Below are 22,181 nucleotides of genomic sequence, written 5' to 3'. Positions count from 1 at the left end.
TTTTATAGTCTTTTTTATCAATTCTAAAATCTCATTTTTCCAATTTTATGTATATCTCATATAATTGAAAAGTTTTATTGATAGTACACACCTGATCAATTATTCCCTCTACAACAAGACTGGATCCTCCACTACAATAAAACATCAAATGAAAACAATAATGGAATTGTTCTGGAGGGGGACTCAATTAGTATACCTTCAATAAAATGAATTCATTCCAAAACGTCTTTTTCCTGAGAACAATCATATACCAGTGTGTCAAGCAATGCTTTCATTTTGAGAACCCTCCCACAAGTACTCAAATACAGTCACTCATCAAACTCTCAATATCAATCTGTAACATTCAGTTGATATGGGGGAAATATTTTCCAGCTCTATCTGACCTTTCACTATGAGATGGTTTCATGTGGCCTTCCATTCAACTAATTTAGCATCAGTTGGGGATTATCTACAATGAGTTGCAGATTACACCTTGGAAACTAGTTTCCCCCTTGAAAGAGCGAAGGATTTAGACCTAAATCTAAGAGATTGACTCATTTTACAGATAAGATACTAAAGTCTGAAAAACAAAAAGGAAGTTACCTGCCTAAAGTCATATTGATTGTAAATAGCAAAATGAGTATACAAATATACATGGAAAAGCGATGAAATTAGTCATAAAACTAGGGCTCAAAAAAGGTCATGAGACTAATTGAGTGACAGAAAGTAAAACCAGGTGGCACTGTACACAGAGAGCTTCACTTGCATCAAATACCACCTCTGACATATGGCATGATCTTGACCAAGTTGCTCAGTCTCTCAGGCCCCAAGCAATCCCTTAAGACATCACTCAAAGAGAAGGTGCTTATCTTTATAGGTATTCCTCACTAGTAACTCAAAGAAAGGCCCAGAGTGCAATTCAAGTGAAGTCACAGGTATATCCCTCATCATGGGGACCCTGGTTGTTCAGTTTTCCTAGGTATTAATACATTTAACAAATTTAACCCAGGCTCTCAGGCCATTTTGTAGAGGGGAGAGAGAGAGAGAGAGAGAGACAGACAGACAGAGAGACAGACAGACAGACAGACAGAGACAGAGACAGACAGAGACAGAGACAGAGAGACAGAGATGGGGTAGACAATAGTACAAATTGATGAATATGGAATGGAATGAATAGTTAGTCTCAAAGAATAGACATTAATTGTTCAACAGCAATTCAGGAACAGAGTCTTTAGTAGAGTGCCTCAAAGATCTGTGGTTGGTGTTACGCTGTTTAGCCACTTTAATATTGATACAGATGAATGCCCTACTCAAATCAATATGAAGATGGCACAATTAAAAGGAGCAAAATCAGTGATTTGCTGGTAAATATTTAACTATTACCTCCCTATAAAAAATGCTTGTGTGGTATACTTTTAGGTTTAAACCTGGATTATTAGCATTTTCTTCATCATTTCCTTAAATATAAACAATCAATGAAACAACACATTAATCCCTGATTTGTAGCAATAGTTGATTTCTGAAGTAGTAAATATTCGCACTGAAAATTAGACCATTTACTCTCCCAAGCCCCTTTGAGCTAGCCCCAGTATACTCCTGGATAGATACCTACTTGGATGACAGAGTCAGGATCCATAAAGCTAGAACACTGGGCTAATCTAATAAACTGAGACTTAAGAGGAACAAATGTAAAGAAATTATCCCCTTGGGTTAAAAAAATCAACCTCATATGTTCTTGTTAGCAAGAGCATATACAATACAGGGGAGGCCTGACAAGACAGCAATTTATATGAAAAATATCAGGGTGTTTCAATGAAATCCAAGTTCAGTGGGAATGAGTGTTTTCACCTGGTAGTCAAAAAAAGATCTTTTTTAACTTTATGGTTAAGAGGGGCCCCAAATAAATAAGCTGATTTGGGAGCTCCAATCCCAGAGCTATTGGTCTACTATCACACTATCTCATGATCATAGCTCTTTAGCTGTGTTTTTAATTTCATACCTTTTCCAGACGCAATAGCAGTATTAATTTCATTCCTATATTCAAAGCAAGAAGGGAGGAAGAGTTAGGGAGTAGTGTAGATGCCAAGATACTAATTTAGAAACAGCAGCAGCCTCAGTAGGAGGAGGAGTAGAAATACTAATGGTAGTGACAGTGTTAATGGTAGTAGTGGTGGTGGTAGTAATTGTAATGTGATCAGGATATGGCCACTCTGCATGCTATAACTTCTTGAAGCCACATGTGAGAGACAGATTAAACCAGGCTGAAGGCAACCAATAGGCCTGAAGCCCATTGGTAAGTTGGAGAGATGTCTACCCCCAAACACTTTCCCTGGTGAAATGATGAGAGCAATTTGTTCTGCTACAAAGGTAGCTAAAGCAGGGATTGTGGAGTTCTTAGAGTCTGGTCAAACACTGAAAAGACCAAGATTATCCACTGCATCCAGGTTATCACTAGTCTTTCTGATTTTTGTCTTGTCACTGGACTTGGATGACTCTAGAAGAGAGAGTGAGACTACAAATTTGTGTTAACACTGCCTGTCTTTTAGATCCAAATTCAGTTGCAAGTCAAGACATCATTCCCATGATACCACTGGTCCTCTTTAAAAAAAGACAACAGTAGTTCTGAGGGGAGAAGAAGAAGAAGAAGAAAGAAGAAGAAGGAGAAGGAGAAGAAGAAAGATGAAGAAGAAGAAGAAGATGATGATGATGATGATGATGATGATGATGAAGAAAAAGAAAGAAGAAAGAAAGACTCAAAACTGAATAAATATTTTTTGGTTGATACCTGATCCAGAGCTAACATGATACATTGGGGGCAGCAGGAAGAGAAATTCTTCATTCAATGCAGGCTATCTGTCTACTTCTAGGAAAAGATGCAACTTGGCTGTCTGGAAAAGCTAGTCCATGATTAGACTGTCTCTGCTTGCTGGGATTCTGTTTATTTTATCCTTCCCACACTGAGTGCAATTTTCCATCTTCTTTTTCTCCGCAGTTGGACTTCCTTTACCCCCTCCAATGGTGAAAATTATCAGATAAATTTAGTGAATGAAAAAACATTTTAAGTGCTTAGTGTGTGCCAAGCACCAAGAATACAAATAGAATAAGTGGTCCTTGTTCTCATGGGATTCACATTCTAATTGGGGGAGACAAACTATAAAAGAAGCTTCATCTGCAGGGTAGATAAAAATGCTCAGAAATCCTAAAGATGCAGCAGGGAGTAGGACAAAAAAACTGTTCAAGCTTCCTTAGGTTAAAACAGCATGTAAGATGAATTTCCTGGAAGTCTGTAGTAATAATAATAGAAGTAGTAGTAGTAATAATAATAGTATTTACTTAGTACTTTAAGGATTAGCAAATAACTTTACAACTAATGTCTTGCTTTCATTTTCTTCTCACAAAAACAATGAGAGATGAGATGAGAGCTATTAGGATCTTCATTTTACTGCCCAGGAAACAGACAGCCAGAGGTTAAGTTATGCCTAAGATCATACAGCTCTGTGAGCCTAGATTTGAAAGCAGGTCTTCCTAACTCCAGGTTTGGCACTCTATCCACTGAGCTACCTAGATGCCCACTAAAGGTTGGCTGGGCAAATGACAACATGGTCTTCTATCACATGGGGATGAATAAAGTGAGTGACTCAACTCATCCAAGCTATATGGTTAAGTAGCCTTACAAGGACTAAATGGAAGGATTCCCCCTCTCTTTGGACAAGTCACTTAAAATGTTCCTTGAGTCTCAATATTTTCATCACAGAAAACATCATTATTCTATGAAAATAAGAATATTAGAATGAAGAATCTCCTTTCTTTTATTTTTATTGTTTTTAAAACTCTTACCTTCTATCTTGGTATTAATTCTAAGACAGATAAGAATCAAGGGCAAAGCTACTGGGATTAAGTGACTTGCCCAGGATCACATAGCTAGCTCTGAGACTGGATTTGAACTGAGGTCCTCCTGACTTTCCACTGCTTTCTAGCTTTCCTAGTCGCCTTTATTTTTAAAACGGAAGAAAGAGCTATGGTACAGAAATACTTACACTGAATTTAAAGTCAGAAGACTAGATAGGTTCTTATTAGCTTTGTATTTATTAGTTTGGTGATCTGGTTAACAACGGAGTCTATTTTCTAATCTATAAAATGGGGATAATAATGTTTTCTCTATCTACCTAACAGTACTGTTGGGAGAATCAAAGGATGTTATATAGAAAAAGCTTTGTAAAGCGTAAAGCTGTATCTGTTGTTATCTTACGTGAGCTATGGTTCTCTTCTATCTGGGATCTTTGCAGTTTGGATCAGCCCCTAAAACCAGGAAAGGTAAACTAGATGACCAACTAAGGTGCTTTCCAAACCCATGAAGCTAGAAACAAAGAAGCTTTCCCTACCCAGCAAAACCTTCAATGCAGATCTCTAGTTTGTAATTGGTCTCTAGGAACTGATCCAACAAAAATATATAATGGGGAGCATGCTTTCTTTCATGGAAGAACTGTAGGGCACTCCTGCCATCTGGTGGTTACTCATAACAAGAGAACCTTCAGAGTTGGAAGGGACCTCATGATGACCACGTTCATCCCTTTCTTGAAGCAGGAACCCACATCCAATGACAGGAAGCTCACTACCTACGAAGATATGCCAATTCATTATGGAATGGCTCTCATTATTAGGAAGATCCCCCCCCCCACTTACATTCCTTTTATTGAATAGATATGTTTTCCTGTGACTTGCATACCTTTCTGTGGACTCTAACCTCTGGGAAGAACCTTTAGAACCCATGGAGGATCACCTAAAGAAAAAGACACAGTCCAGACTCAGTAGAAATGGGTGATGAAAGGTTATAAGAATACATATTTGACATCACCAGTGCAGCTGTGGCCAGACACCAGCTTGACCCTGTGGGGATCCACTGCCCCTTTTGTCAATTGGTTCCATGCAACATTATAGAGTAAAAGTTGTGTTGCATTCCTTTGCATGTAGAACTAAATAACATCATAGGTGTATAGTAAGTCACAAATCCACATATTTTAAATGTAGCCAGGTGGCATCGCAGATAGAGTGCTAGGTTTTAAATTAAGGACACCCAAGTTCAATGTTAGCCTTAAATACTTAAGTTATGTGACTCTGAGCAAGTCATTTAACTATCTCTGCCTCAGTTTCCTCATATGTAAAATGGCAATAATAATAGCATCTATGCCCCAGGGTTGTTGGGAAGATCAAATAACACAATATTTGTCAAGTACTTAACACAATATATGGCATTTAATAGGTGCTATATAAATGCTAGCTATTATTGTTGTTGTTATATTATCATAAGCAAAGTAGATCAGAATATATAACTGGATTGGTATGGCCCCTTTGGTGAATGGGGCTATATCTGACAAGTTCACCAATCATCTAAGGTTTATGTAAACATTTCTCTTTCTGGAACTGAGGGAGGCCAAAATGGACTCACCTGCATCACAGTACTTCAAACACTTTAAAAAACAGTTCATTTTCTCCTGTTCTCTCTGTTAACCATTCTTCATTATGACATTACCCCAAGGCCCTTTTCCATCCTTGGACTCCTTCCTCTGGATGATTACACTTCATGCTGTCCTTCCTAGAAAATGGTGCCAGATCCAAGCACAGCAGTGTAGATGTGTTCCATCATTGGGAACGCCCTGAGTCTTAGCAGTGGAAACCTCCAGTTTTCTATCCAGCTGAGCCTCATTGCTCCTCCACATCCCAGCAAGGCAAGAGCAGATTCGTGCGTCACTTACCAAAAAATGAAAAGAGACTATCTTGCTAAGCATCAGCAGCCTAGCCATGAGCAATTCTTCACAAAGAAGATGGGCCAGAGCCTGGGGCATGCACTCGAGCTTCAGGAGAGTGTCAACACATGGATTTGTGCATACGCTTGGAAATTGCTTAGCCAGAAGATATCATTTTCATTTTTGGTGGCGTTTATATCCAACGACTATGTTTGTTAATGTTACAGAGAGGCAGATGCTAAATTGCAGGCACTGACTACCAGCTGCAGTTCAGAAAGCAATGACATAGGACTTCTTTATTAACTTCACTGTTAAATGAACATAGAAGTGGAACAATAGACTTTTTCTGACAGTAATGTCAATAGAACATCTGTGCAAAAGAAAGAGAAGATGGCGTTCAGAGAAGGAAATGCTTCATGGAAGACAACTTCAGAGTGTGGGAAGTAGAAAGGAGATTCAATGAATCTCCCAACTTTAGAGCTAGGGGAGCCCTGAGAACAGAGAACACAGACCGTCTACACTTGAAGCACTTTCACTCCGAAATGAGAATGTCAAAAGCTTTAGACCCAAGGACACTTGAGCTTGCCAACCCCTTAGAACACAGGGTGCAGGATATTAACAGGAAAGGAAACTTTAGAAGCTAGAATGTCCAGACTTGAAGATCACAAAGCAAATAACCACGTAAGCTCTTTGAGGACTAGGATGGTTTGCTTTGTTTTTTGTGTGTGTGTGTGCCCTCAATGGCAAAGTAGTGTCAAGCACACATTGAATATTTAACAAATATTTGTAGAACTCAATTGAATTGGAAATGGAAAGGATCTTAGGATCAAAATATAGACTGCCCTCTAGGAAGGGGCAGATGAGAACCATCTATTCAAGTGATCATGAAGGCTGCAAGTAGGCTCTACAAACACTCAGGACTTGGTTAGACTTTGAAGAAACCAAGACCATCCCCTGCATAGCAAGCCATTATGAATCCTCTCACCTTTTGTCTTGCCACTGGACTTTAATGACTCCAGAAGAGAGTGGGACCCAGGACTGTGCAACTCTACCTCACTTAAATCCAATTTATATGCAAATCAAAAGACATCACCCAAAGATGTTATTTTGGTCCTCTTCAAGTACAAAAGACAATATTCAACCAACAGAATGTCAAAGCAGGAAGAGGCCATCTATTCCAAATCTCCTTTCATGGAGGAGAAAAGTAAAGCCTTGTAAATGACAGAACCAACTGTCACACATAGGATAGGCAAGCCAAGCTAGCCAAAGCAGTAAAGTACCCTGGGGGAGACACTGGAGTCAATATGGAATTTTAAACAGGAAAATCCAACCACCATCACCTTGACCACTACTTCCCTTCAGATGCTGGGTGAAAGCAAGAGCCTTGAGAATGGCAATGTTTCCAGCCCAGTGCCATCAACCATCATCCTGGCAAAGCAAGCAACTCCTATGGACACTCATCCTGACCACTGCTCCTACAAGTGCCACAGACATATCTAACACACAGAAAAGAAAGTTCTTGCCCTAAAAGTTCTTGGCACTGCCAAATGGTTCAAAACCAGAAACCATCATCATTGTATCAGTCAAAATGGCATTAAAGAAGCATTAATACCAGCTTTACTTCTGTATTCTGCAGACCATGAGACTTTTTTACCCAGCTTGAAGATGAAATCTTCTCTAATGTTGTCTGCCCCATTAGAATGTGAGTTCCTTGAGAACAGAAACGCTCTTTTCTGTTTATTTCACCATCACTTAGCAACATACTATGCACAAAATTAAGTGCTTCATAAATGCTTCATTCGTTCAAGATGCATTATCTCAGAGTTCCTAGACCAATGTCTCAGGGCTTAATTTGGGCTCTCATAACTTCACATGCCATATACCTAATTCTTTTCAGTAAGTACAGCTTATTTTTCAAAATACTAAATCTTATTTTAGACATTTAGAGATAATGATTTTTAAAAAGTTATGGGGTGGCTATGAGGAGAGTATTGCAAACTCACAATTTTCTCACAAAAGAAAAATAAAAAACCAAACCAACAGACCATTTTATGTCCCTAAAAGACTTTTTGGCCAGCATCCTAAAATCTAAGTCCCCTTATCAACAATGGGAGTAGTTTCCTCTTTGCCATTGAATTGTCACTTCTGAAACCAGCATCTCTATCAGCAGTGTTCTCAAAAAAACAAATAACACAGTCCTACAAGATAACAGATTCAAGATAGTGGTAAAAATAATAACTCATATTTCTATAATACTTAAAGTTTTACAGATTCCCAACCACTTTGTGAGATAAGTAGTACAAGTATTATATACTATCTTCTTCCTGCCGCCTTCAAATATGACTAAGCTTCCCCTATCTTTAGACCCTCCAGCTAAAATCTTACATCTCTCCCTTTCTAAGGCAAAATCCTGGAAACTGCTGCCTATCCTCACTGCCCCGACTTCCTCTCTTCTTATTCACTCCTCAAGTGTTTGCAATCTGGTCCCTAATCTCATCAATGGGGTGAAACTACTCTCTCTAAAGTTACCAATGATGTCTTGATTGTCAAATCAGATGGACTTTTTTTCCAAGTGCTCCTCCTTCTGAATATTCTCTCCTCTTTAGGCTTTCAGAACATTATTCTCTCTGGGTTCTCTTCTTTTCTAGCTAATTTCTCCATTGCTCATTCAGACTATTTCCTCTAGAAGTGGGTATTGCCCAAGGATCTGCCATAGGTCCCCTATGTTTTTCTATATATATTCTCTCTCCTGGGATCTCTTCAGCAACCAGGAATTTAGTGATAAGCTGTGATGATTAAAATAGTGGGAGTTATAAACTGTGGCAGATAAAAGAGTGTTTGGCTTAAATAGTGACCACAGAAATATGGTTTCAAGACAGTGTCTTGATTTAAATCAAAATATAAAGTGGTCGCCAGGGAAAAATTCACAAATATGAAATATACCCAAGTCAGCTGGGTTTTATAGAGATTTTAATTAATCCAAATGAGGAATTAAAGAGAATGAGAGAGAGAGGGGGGGGAGAAAGGGAATAATGAGAAAAAAGGCTAGGCCAGCTTAGGCCAGCCTTAAGAGAGATCAGTCAGTCTTCAATCCACTCATCACAAGATTTGTCCCAAGCAAAATTCTAGTGTTCAGAGAGACACCAGTTCAACTTTGCCAGCTCCATCTCCAGAGAGAGTATTTCTGAGACAGTCCCTTCTCTCAGCTTTTCATCTCCTTTTAAAGGGAATTTTTTTCCTGTGTCACCTCCCCTAAGTTCTCACATCTACCAATCACAGTAGATATTTTCCAAAGGACAGACCATTCTTAATTCACACCTAAGTAGGCTTAAACTTTTGATTAAGTTCACACCTGAAAAAAACTCTGAGTAAGTTCTCACCTTTTTGCTCCTTGTAAATTCACAAGTTGCCTGACCTTTATAGGTACTTAGCACCCTTTTGTATTAGATCTAAAAATAGGCACAGCTTAAGAGCTTTTGCCTTACTATGAGTATGGGTTTAAGTATTTTTCATTGTTCAGCAAGGAGTTTCTTCCCCTAACGTATGCTTAAGTAGGGGTGGAGTAGAGGTCTCACATTCCTGATCTACATCCCTTCATTGTTTAAATGGGGAATGGTCTTAACCAAACCTTATGAAGTAGGGTCTGAGAATTTTTTAAGGTTCACAATCCCCCCTGATGATCATTGGGAGACTAGTCTCCCCATTGATCATTTAACATAATCATCTTGTAGTCCTAAATGCACTTCTAACTATAGATATACACAATATTCAATTTTCTAAGAGGAAATTAGAGTAGTGAGGGAGGAAATAGAAAAAGAAAGAAAGCAAAACCAATGTTTTGCTAGGCACATTGACAGAAAGCCAAATTAGGGGCAGTCCCTTTTGGCATAAATGTATACATTTACAATAAATGTTCAATCAAAGTTCAGTTCAATCCACCATATCCAAAGTTCATTCTTGAACAGAAAGCCAAATTAGAGGCAGTCCCTTTTGGCATAAATGTGTACATTTACAATAAACATTCAATCAAACTTCAGTTCAATCAACCACATCCAAAGTTCATTCTTGATCTTCTTGAGGAAGTGTAGGTTTTCTGCATCTTTCTGCAACAATTCATTCTCTGGATTTAGGAGTTATCAAGCTTCTTCCTTGAAGATCTTTTCTTGAACAAAAATCAAAATCTTGGATTTTTATAAAAATACAATCTCAAACAAAAAATCAAAATCTTGGATTTTAAATTAAAATACAATCTCAAACAAAAAATCAAAATTCTTAGATTTTAAATTAAAATATAATGCTCTATACAGATGATTCCTTTGTCTATTTATGCATCCCAGCTCCAATATTCTCTGAGTCTCAGTCCATCACCAATTGCCTATTCTTGTTTTTCAGTCATTTCCATAGTATCTGACTCTTTATGACTCTACTTGGGGTTTTCTTAGCAAAGACACTGGAGCAATTTACCATTTCCTTTTCCAGCTCATTTTATTTTATTTTCTTAAACCCTTACCTTCCATATTAAAACCAATACTAAGTATTGGTTCCAAGGCAGAAGAGCAGTAAGGGCTAGGTAATGGTTAAGTGACTTGCTCCGGGTCACACAGCTGGGAAGTGTCTGAGGCCAGATTTGAACCTAGGACCTCCTGTCTCTAGGTCTGGCTCTCAATCATGGGGCCACCCAGCTGTACTCCAGCTCATTTTACAGATGAGGAAACCAAGGCAAATGGGTTAAACAATTTGCCCAGGGCCATAAAATTAGGAAATAGTGTATCTGGATTTGAACTCAGGTCTTCCTGACTCCAGGCCCAGTGCTCTATCCACTGTACCACTTAGATACTTAGTAGACAATTCAAATAGGATGTCCCAGAGATGTCTCTAACTCAAAATTTTCTAAAAAGAATTGATTTTTCCCCAAACCAACTCCTTTTCTGAACTTCTTCCTTTCTGTCTTCCATATTAATAATAATACCATTATCCTCAATTCCTCCCTCTCTATTATTCCACAGTAACCAGCCAGTTGTCAAATCTTGCTATTTTTGCTTCCCCAACTTCTTTCACATTTGCTCCATTTTAATACTCACACAACTTCCACCTTAGTTCAGGCTCTCATCCCCTCTCATATAGATTATTATAAGAGTCTCCTAATTGGTTTTCCTGCCTCAAGTCTACTTCAGTCCATCCTTCTTACTGCTACCAGAGTAGCATGTGAACGTTACTCCCCTTCTCAGTGAACCACAGTGCTTTTGTACTGGTTCTTTTGTAAAATATAACCTCCTTTGTTTAGCACAAAAAGCCCTTCATAACCTAGTTCAACCTATCTTTCCAGGTTCCTTGTATGTTTCTCTCTGTCTCACACAGTGCTATCCAACTAAATGCTTGCTGAAACAGGCTCTTAATTGGTCTAGCTGATTCTAGTCTCTTGCCCTTCTAGTCCATTCTACCCAATGTTTTCAGGTAGCCTTCCTAAAGTACAATTCATATTTTTCCACATATCTGGTCAAAGACCATCCATGGCTCTCTGGTACCCAGAGCCTCATGGATGATGTTCAAATTCCTCAGGCTATCATTTGGCTCCCTTCTGTGCCCATATTTATATTTTTATTTTCACTGCCCTTCAACCAAACTGGAGTACTTAAGAGTTTCCCTAGTACTTTATTCCCTTCTCTACTTCTGCACTTGCCATTTTGTCAAATATTACTTTGTTCATGAAGTCTTCCCAGATTCCCATTTACCCACTCAGCCTTAAATGACCCCTTCCTCTTCTGAATTCTTGAGATAGACATTATGGAGGGGAAACAAGACATAGTTAAAGTAAGAAGACCAGATCTAATTCCATATGGGTCCCTTAATAGTGGCATGACTTCAGGCAATTTGTTCTACCTCAGTTTCCGCTTATGCAAAATTGTGGGAATAGTAGCTGAGTTACCAACCTGGCTTTTTAATTCCTATAGAAAACACCACCAAACACACTTGGGCCAAGCACACTAAGTAAAGTATACATCCAGCAAAGATGTATAAAGGTAGGGGAAAGAAAGGCACTCTACCATTCTATGATTGAGAGACAAAATTTCTAGGAAACTGGCACAAGGCTTTTATTGAGGAGACCAAAAATAGGGGAAGCAAGACAGGTGAGTATCTCAGGAGCTCACACCAGTCTACTATCTGGTAGCTGCCTCTTTGACCTATTTATCCTTTCTAGTTGGGTATTAGACTACTGTTTCTAGATGCTGGAAGACAACTGTTTTCCTGCACCCCTTCAGCCACAAGGCTGTTGAGGAAATGAAATTAAATAATAAACAGTTATAGCACAAAAAATAATAATCAAACCTCACTCCTCCCTGTTGTTGGGAGTCCAGCTTGACAATATTTATGATGATGATTTGTGTGTTTGTCAGCATGCTATAATCTATAGAGCACTGTATTGGGTTCAAATATTAACTTTTGAAGATAACTATAACACTAACATTTACTGGGGTTAAAATATGGATTTATTTGATCCTTAGTTTATCTATAAAAATGGGAATAATACTATATGTGGTACCTACATTTCCATGGTTGCTGTGAAGCTTAAGTGGGATATACATGAATGGCTTCTCTCTCTCTCTCTCTCTCTCTCTCTCTCTCTCTCTCTCTCTCTCTCTCTCTCTCTCTCTCTCTCTCTCTCTCTCTTTCCACTTTACACACACACACACACACACACACACACACACACACACACACATCAGTTCTTTGTTTCTCTACAAGCTCTGTTAGGTCAGGAATAATGCCTTGAGAGTTTTATGTCTTCTCCAGCCACTGACATAATGCATTATGCACAGAAATCATTCATTTGTTTATTCAAAAACTTTTTTTCAACCATTTATCATGTGGTAATCATTGTGCTAGCCATTGGGAAATAGACAAAAATTAAATAATTCAAATTTTACAATCTTTTATTAAACAGCTGCTATGTGCAAGACATTCTGATAGATATTGGGAAAGCAAAGACAAAATTGAAACAGCGTGGAGCTTATATTTTAGGATTTTAAAATGAATGCTGTAATGGCATTAAATGCTGAAGGAATGTTGAACTTTTCCTGTAAAGAAAGAGTCAACGAGGCATTTGATTTGGTTTTGGAGTTCTAAACTAAGGGCAGATTTGTCTTATGGATAGCACAAAGCAGACACAGTAAATTATATATTTATAAATGGGGATGTGTCCAAAACTGTTTGCCATGAATTAAACACTACTCAGATAAGGAAGTGTCTTAGGCAAAGGGCAATGCTAATCCATCTCTGTGATGAGGAACAGCTCTTAAACAAAGCAGAACAGGATGTTCCATGGAGCCCAGAAATACAGGATTCTATTTGGAATATACTCAATGGATTTCTGATATGCCACTTGAAGAACAGGACATGGGGGAAATGTAGGGGCTAGAAAAGAAAAAGGGAAAGGGGATGTAAGATCCATCCTCCTCCTTTCCTTTAGACTACCAGAAGTTAGGGTAAATTCATTCACATTGGTCAATGATTCCTTCCAGAGTTGTGTTCCTGACGCTTTTCAGAAAACTGAAGACAACTGTTCCCCCTGTGCCCTTCTCTGCCAGTGCCTGAGGCGGCCCTGTAAGGCAGTCCAAGCCCCCATCTTTGGCCTTGGCTGCCCCAGTAAGGAGGTACTTGGCCACGATGTTGATGTGATGGCTCCTCAGTTCAGCCAGGGCTTTCACACACTGGTTATAGGCTTCATGCAGCAGGCAGCTCCTAGATGACAAGATGAACTCCTTCAGAGAAGGGGCAGAGTGGATTTCCTCTAAGAAGGCTCTATGGGAAGGAGGCATGTATTCCCTCATTCTGCGCAAGAAGGTAGCTAAAAGAGACCAGAGGAGCATCACATGAGCCAAGTCAAAAGAGAAGAAAGACCTGCCAACTCTCAGACATCATAGCTGTGTCTAGAAAGCCTGTGCCCCTCCCAAAAAAACACCATTTAAATATTATTTATGTACCTATTTTCTCTCTCAGTAGTATCCTTGAGGATAGATATTGCTTAATAATGTTTTTGTATTCTCCAGTGCCTAGAACAGTGCCTAGCAGATAATAAGTGCTTAATAAATCCTTGTGGATTGATTATTGATTTAGAGTGAAAATCACCCAAGAACTCATCAAATCTAAGCCTCTCATTTGACAAGTGAGGGAAGTGAGGCCCAGAGACCTGAAGCGACTTGTTCACTGTCACAAATATGTGACAAAACTAGAATTTGAATCTCAGTCTTCTGATTTCAAATTCATAGTTCTTTCTGTTGTACCATAATGCTTCTCATATGGAATGGTATAGTATAGTGGTAGTCTCTCGGTGACCAATAATGACAATTGTCTTTGTGCAGTTTCATCTACGGTGTACCCTCATGTGGCTTTGGAGTCCAAAGTCTGAGGCGCACAGTTTGTGGCACATGGGGCATGGGACGCCAGTTGTTACGGGAGGTGCGGCTGTGGCCTGGTGTCGGCGTTCACGTGCAGCGGCAAGACGTCGACGTCGCTCATCTTCAAAGGTGATGGCGGCATGGTTAATGTGGGTTCACCAGCTGCTTCTGTCAGAGGCAGCAAGTTCTAGTTTGCTTTGGTGTAATGCCAGCCCACTTCCAGTTGGACTTTAGCTGATCCTTGAGTCTTTTCTTAGGTCGGCCTTGTTTCCTGAGTCCAGCTGACAGTTCACCATAGAATACCTGTCTTGGTATTCGCTGTGGGTCCATGTGGATGACGTGTCCAGACCATCATAGCTGGGTTTTGAGGACCATGACTTCGATGCTGGTGGAGTTGGCTCTGTCGAGGACTTCCTGGTTGGTGATTCGGTCCTGCCATCGGATCCTCATGATTGACCGGAGGGAGTGTTGGTGGAATTACTCCAGCTGTTTCATTTGCTTCCGGCACAGTGTCCATATCTCGCAACCATATAGGAACGAGCTGAGGACCACTGAGTTGTACACTTTGAGCTTCGTTGCAGTGCTTACACTGCTGTGTTGGAGGACTTTGGAGTGCAGCCACCCGAGTGCCTGGCTGGCCTTTTGGATCCTGGCATTGATCTCGTGGTCTAGGGACCCATCGTTGGCGATGGTGCTGCCCAGGTACTTGAAGGTGTTGACTTTAGAAAGCTGTGTGCTGTCGATTGTAATGCACGGCTGGTTAGTTGGCCTCCCTGGTGCAGGTTGGAACAGCACCTTTGTTTTGCTGAGGCTGATAGTCAGGCCAAACAGTTTTGTTGCGGTAGAGAACCTGTCCACAATGGTTTGGAGATGATTTTCTTGGTGGGCCATGAGAGCACAGTCATCTGCAAAGAGAGCTTCCAGGATGAATCTCTCTGTTGTCTTTGTTTTTGTAGTCAGGCGGCAAAGGTCAAATAGTGAGCCATCCAGTCGGTATTTGATGTAGACACCCAGGTCTAGATCCATCACAGCGTGTCATAAAACTTGGGTGAAGTATAGGTTGAATAGCACCGGAGCGAGGACACAGCCTTGTTTCACACCACTGGAGATGCTGAAGCGATTGGAAGTCTCTCCACCAGATAGGACTTCCCCTGTCATGTCGACATGAAAGAGCTGGATCAGTTTGATGAATTTTGCTGGGCAGCCAAGCTTGCTAAGGATCACCCACAATGCGTCCCTGTTCACTGTGTCGAACGCCTTCGTCAGGTCTATGAAGACAATGTAGAGACTCAGGTTCTGCTCAAGGCATTTTTCCTGCATTTGCCTCACCGTGAAGACCATGTTGATGGTGCTGCAATCTGGTCGGAAGCCACATTGTGATTCAGGCAGGTTCTGCTCTGAAACAGATGACAGGAGTCTATTGAGTATAACACGGGCGAGGATCTTTCCAGCAGTGGAGAGTAGTGAGATGCCTCTGTAGTTGTCACAGGCTGCTCGTGAGCCTTTGTTCTTGTATAGGTCTACAATGGAGGCATCCCTGAGTTCTGGGGGCATGTCTTCCTCTTCCCATATTCTGGTCAGCACTATGTGGAATGCCTGAAGCACCTTTCCCTTTAAGGCCTTGTACACCTCAGTTGGGATCCCGTCTTTACCAAGTGCCTTGCCTGCATTCATTTGTTTAATGGCTTTTTGGACTTCCTCTATTGAAGGAGGGACGTCAAGTTGTTCAATGGTGCAGTTTTGGGGGATCTGGTCAAGGGAGCTTTGGTCAACTGAAGAGGGTCAGTTGAGAAGCTGACTGAAGTGTTCTTTCCACTTGTTGCTGATGCCTTTTTTATCTTTTATGAGAGTGTCACCGTCAGAGGATAGCAAGGGAGTGGTGGTGGGTTTTAATGGCCCATAGACAGTCTTGAGGGCACTGAAAAATTGTTTGTAGTCTTTCATATCAGCAAAGCGCTGGCTTTCTTCTGCCTTTTTTTCCCACCATCAGTCTTGCATCTTCCTGATCTCACACTGCGCCATGGCTTTAGTAGATCAACTCTAATGAAATTCTTTGCTATATTGTGTGGAAGGGGACTCACTATGGCATCTCAGGTCTGATCCTCAACAATTCAGTTACCAACATAAATATTGGAGAGTCTGCAGAGGTGCGGACCACCTGTGAACTGTACCAAGTTAGAAGCCTTATGAGCAGATATGATCATATCTCTCCTCTGCTCCAAACTTTCCATAGCTCCCTACTGCCCACAAAAAAGTTCTAATTCTCTAACCTAGTAGTCAAATCTCTCCACAACCTGATGCCACTCTGCCTTTGTAGCCTTATTTTTTTTGCTCTTCCTCTCCCTTCTTCATCTCAAACATCCCAAACTCTATACTCTAGCCTAACTGAATAATTAACAATTCTCTCATCCTCGCCCCATTATATATAAGAAAAGAGAGCCTGAGAAGTTGTGACTTCAAGAAATTAGTCAGTCAGTCTACAAGTCCTTTTACAAGTCAGACCCAAAGACCCACAGAGCATAAATGATAGAGCCAGGATTTGAACCCAAATATTCTAACTCTGAAATCTACTGCCAGTTCATGACATTCCCATGCTGGTCCCTTACTCTCTGGTCTCCCCCTCCATCTCTTCTACCTCCTTTTCAGTTTTTAAGCTCTGCAATATTTCAGTATGGGATTTTATAATAGATATTAGTGTTGTCTTGGAATTTGCAAACAGCAGAATAGAGGGGAAAGTGGTGGCATTTGTTATTATGAAGAGTTTTAAGAATCTTCCTGGCAATAATAAGATGAAAAATATTGAGTCATCAATGGAGGAGGAGTTCTGAGCCCATGTCTGTAAATTTGCTTTTAATTTAATATCTTGACATCTAGTGCTGAAGAAGACTTTTGAGGGTCTGTTGGAAAACAAGGAGATCAAATTGGACAGCAGTTCAAAAAATCAATGCAAACTATTCACTAAAAGGTCAAATACTAAAGCTAAAGCTTAAATACTTTGGCCACATAATGAGAAGATGGGACTCATTAGAAAAGACCCTGATGTTGGGAAAGATTAAAGGCAAAAGGAGAAGGAGATAGAAGAGGACAGGATGGATAGATAGTGTAATAGAAACAATGACCATGAATTTGGACAGACTTTAAGAGACAGTAGAGGATAGGAGGGCTTGGCATGCTATAGTCAATGATGTCTCGAAGAGTCAGACACAACTGAGCAACTGAATAACAACTTTGATGTAACTGATTTCTTTTTTGTAATCCTACAAATTTTATTTTATACATTTCAAAACATCATTCTGAAAAGGGATCCATAGACTACAAGATTCCCAAAGAGATCCATGTCAAAAAAATTTTAAGGACCCCTTACTCTAATTCTGTTGGTCAGTGATAGAGCTGTGATTTGAGTTCAAGTTTTCTGACTCTATTCCATCTCCACCTTTTCTATTGTATCAGATAATTTGTTGATGACCTTTTAAAAAATGTGTGCCAGATAAAAACTGGTTCCTTTCTTTCTTGAATGTTTGGCAGCTGATTTTAATATTATCACAGCCAATGCTGTGTTCTGCAAAGAATAATGTTTTGGAAGAAGAGGATCCAAATTCAAATCCTAATTTTACTACTTGCAAATTATATGATCCTGTGTGATTTTATCTCTCTTGGCTTCAGTTCCCTCATCTGTAAAAATGAAGGGATTAGACAAGATCATTCTAGAGTCCCTCCTAGAACATTAGAAGGTAAGCTTCTTGCAAGAAGGGATTATTGCAATTTTTGTATTTATATACTTAGTATCTGGTGTCAGTCGATCAATAATCATTTTTAAAGTTCCTAAGATATGCTATGTGCTGTGCTAAGTGCTAGCACATAGCAGACAATAAATCTTTATTGACTAATTATTTTAAAATCTTTGATCTGATAAAACATAGGCATCTTTCTATTTCTTGTACTTCACCTTTATTCATACCATTTCTATTCCTGGAATGCCTCCTTGTAACTTTTCACCCTTTCAACTATTAAAAGTCTACTCATCCTTTCATTCAGTCATTCAGTCAAGTCTGGCTCTTCTCAACCCCATGGACCACACTGTCCATAAAGCTTTCTTGGCAGAGATACTGGGGTGGTTTTCCATTTCCTTCTCCAGCTCATTTCACAGATGAGGAAACTTAGAGTTAAGTGACTTGCCATAGTCACATAACTAGTAAGTATCTGAGGCCAGATTTGAAGTCAGTCTTCCTGCTTTGGGGTCTATCTACCATGTTCCCACACAGATCCTCTCAGTAATGCAACCTTTACTCTCTCTTGCCACACATGGATATTGACTACTTTTCTAGTGCACTGAGCATATAATCTTTCAGTCTATTTGTGTTGTATCCCCTTCTAAACCATAAATTTTATGAGAATAGGAACTATGTCTAATCCAAGCTTCGTATCTTATCTTTTCCAAGACCTAGTACAGCGCTCAATACAGTTTGAATATTATCTTGAGAACCCAGAAACACATCCACAAAATAATCAAAAATACTTATTAAATTTTAATTATACTTAATAGGGATACATGAAATATTAAAAAAATCTCTGCCCTAGACGAGTTTACATTCTAGTTCAATGGTTTACCTGGTTGCTGAGGGAGTAAATGAGAATTAACAACTTTGATTATGTCTAATGTACCATAATAGTATCTTCCAGCTCAGTTGCTTAAAAATACAAAACTAATTAGCAGATAATGTATTTATTGAGAACCTACTGCAATGTACTAAACTTAGAAGGCCACTTACTGATGTCTCTAGTTTAAAAGAAAGAACTAAAAATAATAAATCAAGGAATAGAACTCATAGAGCCAGAGTTTACCTAAATATAACAAAGGGGCTTAAATAAAAAAGAAAAACAAAGAACTGCTCCAAAATGCAATAGGATATTTCAAGATGTACTGAGTTTTTAACCTGTCACTTTAACTCTTCAAGTAGGAGTTGGTCCATACTAAGCTGAAACCAGGCACATTATTTTGACATGAAGGGTAATATTGTTAGCAAATATTGACATGAGAAAGACATGGAAAAAATTACTTGTCAGAACTATGGATGGGGAAGAATTTATGGCTGAATGAGAGAGTCATAGGAGATAAAATCGATAATTTTGACTATAAAATTAAAGTTTTTAAATAAATTAAATTAAATTAAAGTTTTCACTGTAAACCTTAAAATTTCTTAGACTTATTAATGTTGGAAATTTCACCATTTGAAAATTTCATACTTGGAAAAAATTTCCTACTGATAGTAAGAACTCTATTGGAATGTGAAAACCCCTTGGCATGGGAGGATCCTTCTCCTCCCTACTTAAGACTACTTTAGGACAGAAACCTTTTGCTAAACAATGGAAAGAGTTTTGACCTATGCTTAAGCATAGAACAGGAAGTTCTTTGAGTCATGATTGACTTTAGAATTGATACAATAGAGATACTTGGAATGACAGAACCAGGTCTTGAAACTACAATCTCCACCCTACTCAGAGTAAAAGGATTTAGGAAGGGCTGCAGCAAGGATCAAGATTTAATTATTTGAGAATATGACCTTCAACAGACATGTGCAAAGGAGAAGACCTCTGGGCAGTCCTGGGTTAAGCTAGAGCCACCATTGGCACAGGGAAGACATGGACAGTGATTGGTAGATGTGAGAACTGAGGGGAGGGAACTTAGATGGTTTCCTTAAAGATAGCAGGGTCTGAGGACTAGGGAGGTCGAGAGGTTTTGCTCTGAGAGGTTGTGCTCTGAGAAGTTTTGCTCTGAAGGAGTCTGAGAGGAGAGAGGTCCTGGAGGGAGAGTTCCTGGAGAGGTCTGAGAGGAGGGCTTGCTCTGAAGGAGGCTGGAGGTGGAGGCCCCTGAGACTGTTTCTTCATTTTGGTCACGTGAGTGATAGGGACTGATCTCTTTTCTTTGCCTCAGCTATCTAAGGGCTTGGGCCTTTTGGCCCAGCCTAAACAGAGGGGGTATTTAAGCCCTATTCCCTTCTCTCCCCTTTCTCTCTCTCTCTCTCTCTCTAATACCTTTCTTCCTCCTGTTTGTAATTAAAAACTCCATAAAAGGTTGACTGCTGACTTGAGTTTTCATTTAGGAATTACATAGCTGAATTCCTTGGCGACCTTAAATTAATATATATCAGTCTTTTAAAGTGATTTCCTTGTCACATCACATAAAACCAGTGCAACCAAAATTAGAAGAAAAGTAGAAAACTGGGAGAAAAAGATTTTACAGTAAACTTCTCCAATACAAGTATCATTCATCAAATATATAGAGAACCAAACCAAAATGGTAAAAATAGGAATCATTCCCCAATTGATAAACAGTCAAATGATATAAATAGGTAATTCTAAGAGCAAAATATCAGGACTATTCATATTCATCTAAAAATGTTCTAGGGGGCAGCTAAGTGGCTCAATGGATTGAGAGCCAGGCCTAGAGATGGGAGGTCTTGGGTTCAAATGTGATCTCAAACTTCCTAGCTGTGTCTCACCTAGGGCAAGTCCTTTAACCCCCACTGCCTTACCCTTATGTCTCTTCTGCCTTAGTATTGATGCTAAGGCAGAAGGTAAGGTGTTTTGTTTTTTTTTTTTAATGAAAAAATTAAAATGTTCTAATTCATTAATAATTAGAGAAATACAGATTAAAATAACTCTGAGATACCATCTCACTCCTATCAGATTGGTTAAGACAACAGAAAATTAAAGTGACAGATGCTTTAGGATATGTGATAAAATACCTCACTAATGCCCAATTGATGGAACTACGAACTAGTCTAACCATTCTGGAGAACAATTTGGAACTATGCTCAAAGGACTATAAAACTGTGCATATCCTCTGACCCAGCAATATGACTACCATGTCTGTACTCCAAGGAAATCAAAGAAAAAGGAAAAGTACTCATGCAGTAAAATACTCATTACAGTTCTTTTTATGGTGGCAAAGAATTAGAAACTGAGGCAATGCCCCTCAATTGAGGACTGTCTAAACAAGTTATAATATATGAATGTGATGGAATATTATTACACTATAAAAAATAATGAAGGGAATGGCTTAGAAAATTGTAGTGAGCAGAACTGAGAAAACAATGTACACAGTAACGGCAATATTATAAGGAAAAATTAGCTGTGAAAAGCTTTGTAAATATGACCAATACAATGTTCCACCAGAACTCCAAAAAACTCATGATATAAAATGCCATTTGCCTCCATATAAAGAAATAATGGACTCAGAGTAAAAGTTGAATCATTCATATTTTTTTCTTTATTTTATGACTAATTTGTTTTGCATGACATATACTTCTGTATAATGGGTATTGTATTTCTTCCTCTCTCCATGGGTAGGGATAAAGAAGTTGTGGAAGTGAAAATTAAAATTAAAACAAAAAAGTAGGGGTTGGGTGGCTTCTTTTTTTTTTTTTAACCCTTACCTTCTGTCTTGGAGTCAATTGACTCCAAGGCAGAAGAGTGGTAAGGGCTAGGCAATGGAGGTCAAGTGACTTGCCCAGTGTCACACAGCTGGGAAGAGTCTGAGGCCAGATTTGAACCTAGGACCTCCCATCTCTAGGCCTGACTCTCAATCCACTGAACCACCCAGCTGCCCCCTGGGTGGCTTCTTTTAGGAATGTTTCATGGGGTTTTATGCTTCAGGGAGGGGTTGGAATGGATGATTTGTGAGTTCCCTTTCCACTCTATAATTCTATGATATACCAAAGAAAAACTAAAAACCCATTCCCAATATGGCGCTCCTCAAAGATGGTTCCTGAAGACAGCTTCTGAAAATATCATATGCATACATATTAGCAGAACTATCAGAGTTCAGGCCTGAGGCACTATCAGGAGGCAAACCTAACAGCACAGAGAAAGACTAACTGGATTTTTTTCTCATTGTTTGGAGGGATTAGAGTTCAGGGTTGGGATTCTGTGGTTCTGTCTTCAAGCCTGCATCACCATCTCTTGGTCTAAACTGGTCTTTATTTTGCACAATATCCCCAGTGGGGGGTAAAGAAATAAGCAATTTCTCTCAAATCTACCAAGAAATTGCAGAATCTCTTTA

At 39.3% G+C, this 22,181-nt stretch overlaps 1 protein-coding gene across 1 annotated transcript in view; it reads right to left on the bottom strand.

Moving 5' to 3' along the window:
- Positions 1-13,222: 13,222 nt before the first annotated feature.
- The window catches only part of IDO2 (indoleamine 2,3-dioxygenase 2), a gene marked incomplete in the record, with an annotated part of 96,990 nt that continues 88,031 nt past the window's right edge, over positions 13,223-22,181 (bottom strand). Inside the window, 1 exon segment of the mRNA NM_001131058.1 lies at positions 13,223-13,567. Within this exon segment, the coding sequence (NP_001124530.1) occupies positions 13,223-13,567 (345 nt within the window).

The sequence above is a fragment of the Monodelphis domestica genome, chromosome 1 (assembly GCF_027887165.1).
Source record: "Monodelphis domestica isolate mMonDom1 chromosome 1, mMonDom1.pri, whole genome shotgun sequence".
Classification (NCBI taxonomy): domain Eukaryota; kingdom Metazoa; phylum Chordata; class Mammalia; order Didelphimorphia; family Didelphidae; genus Monodelphis; species Monodelphis domestica.
Note: the sequence above shows the minus strand (reverse complement) of the source record. Positions and strands in the feature narration are given on the sequence as shown.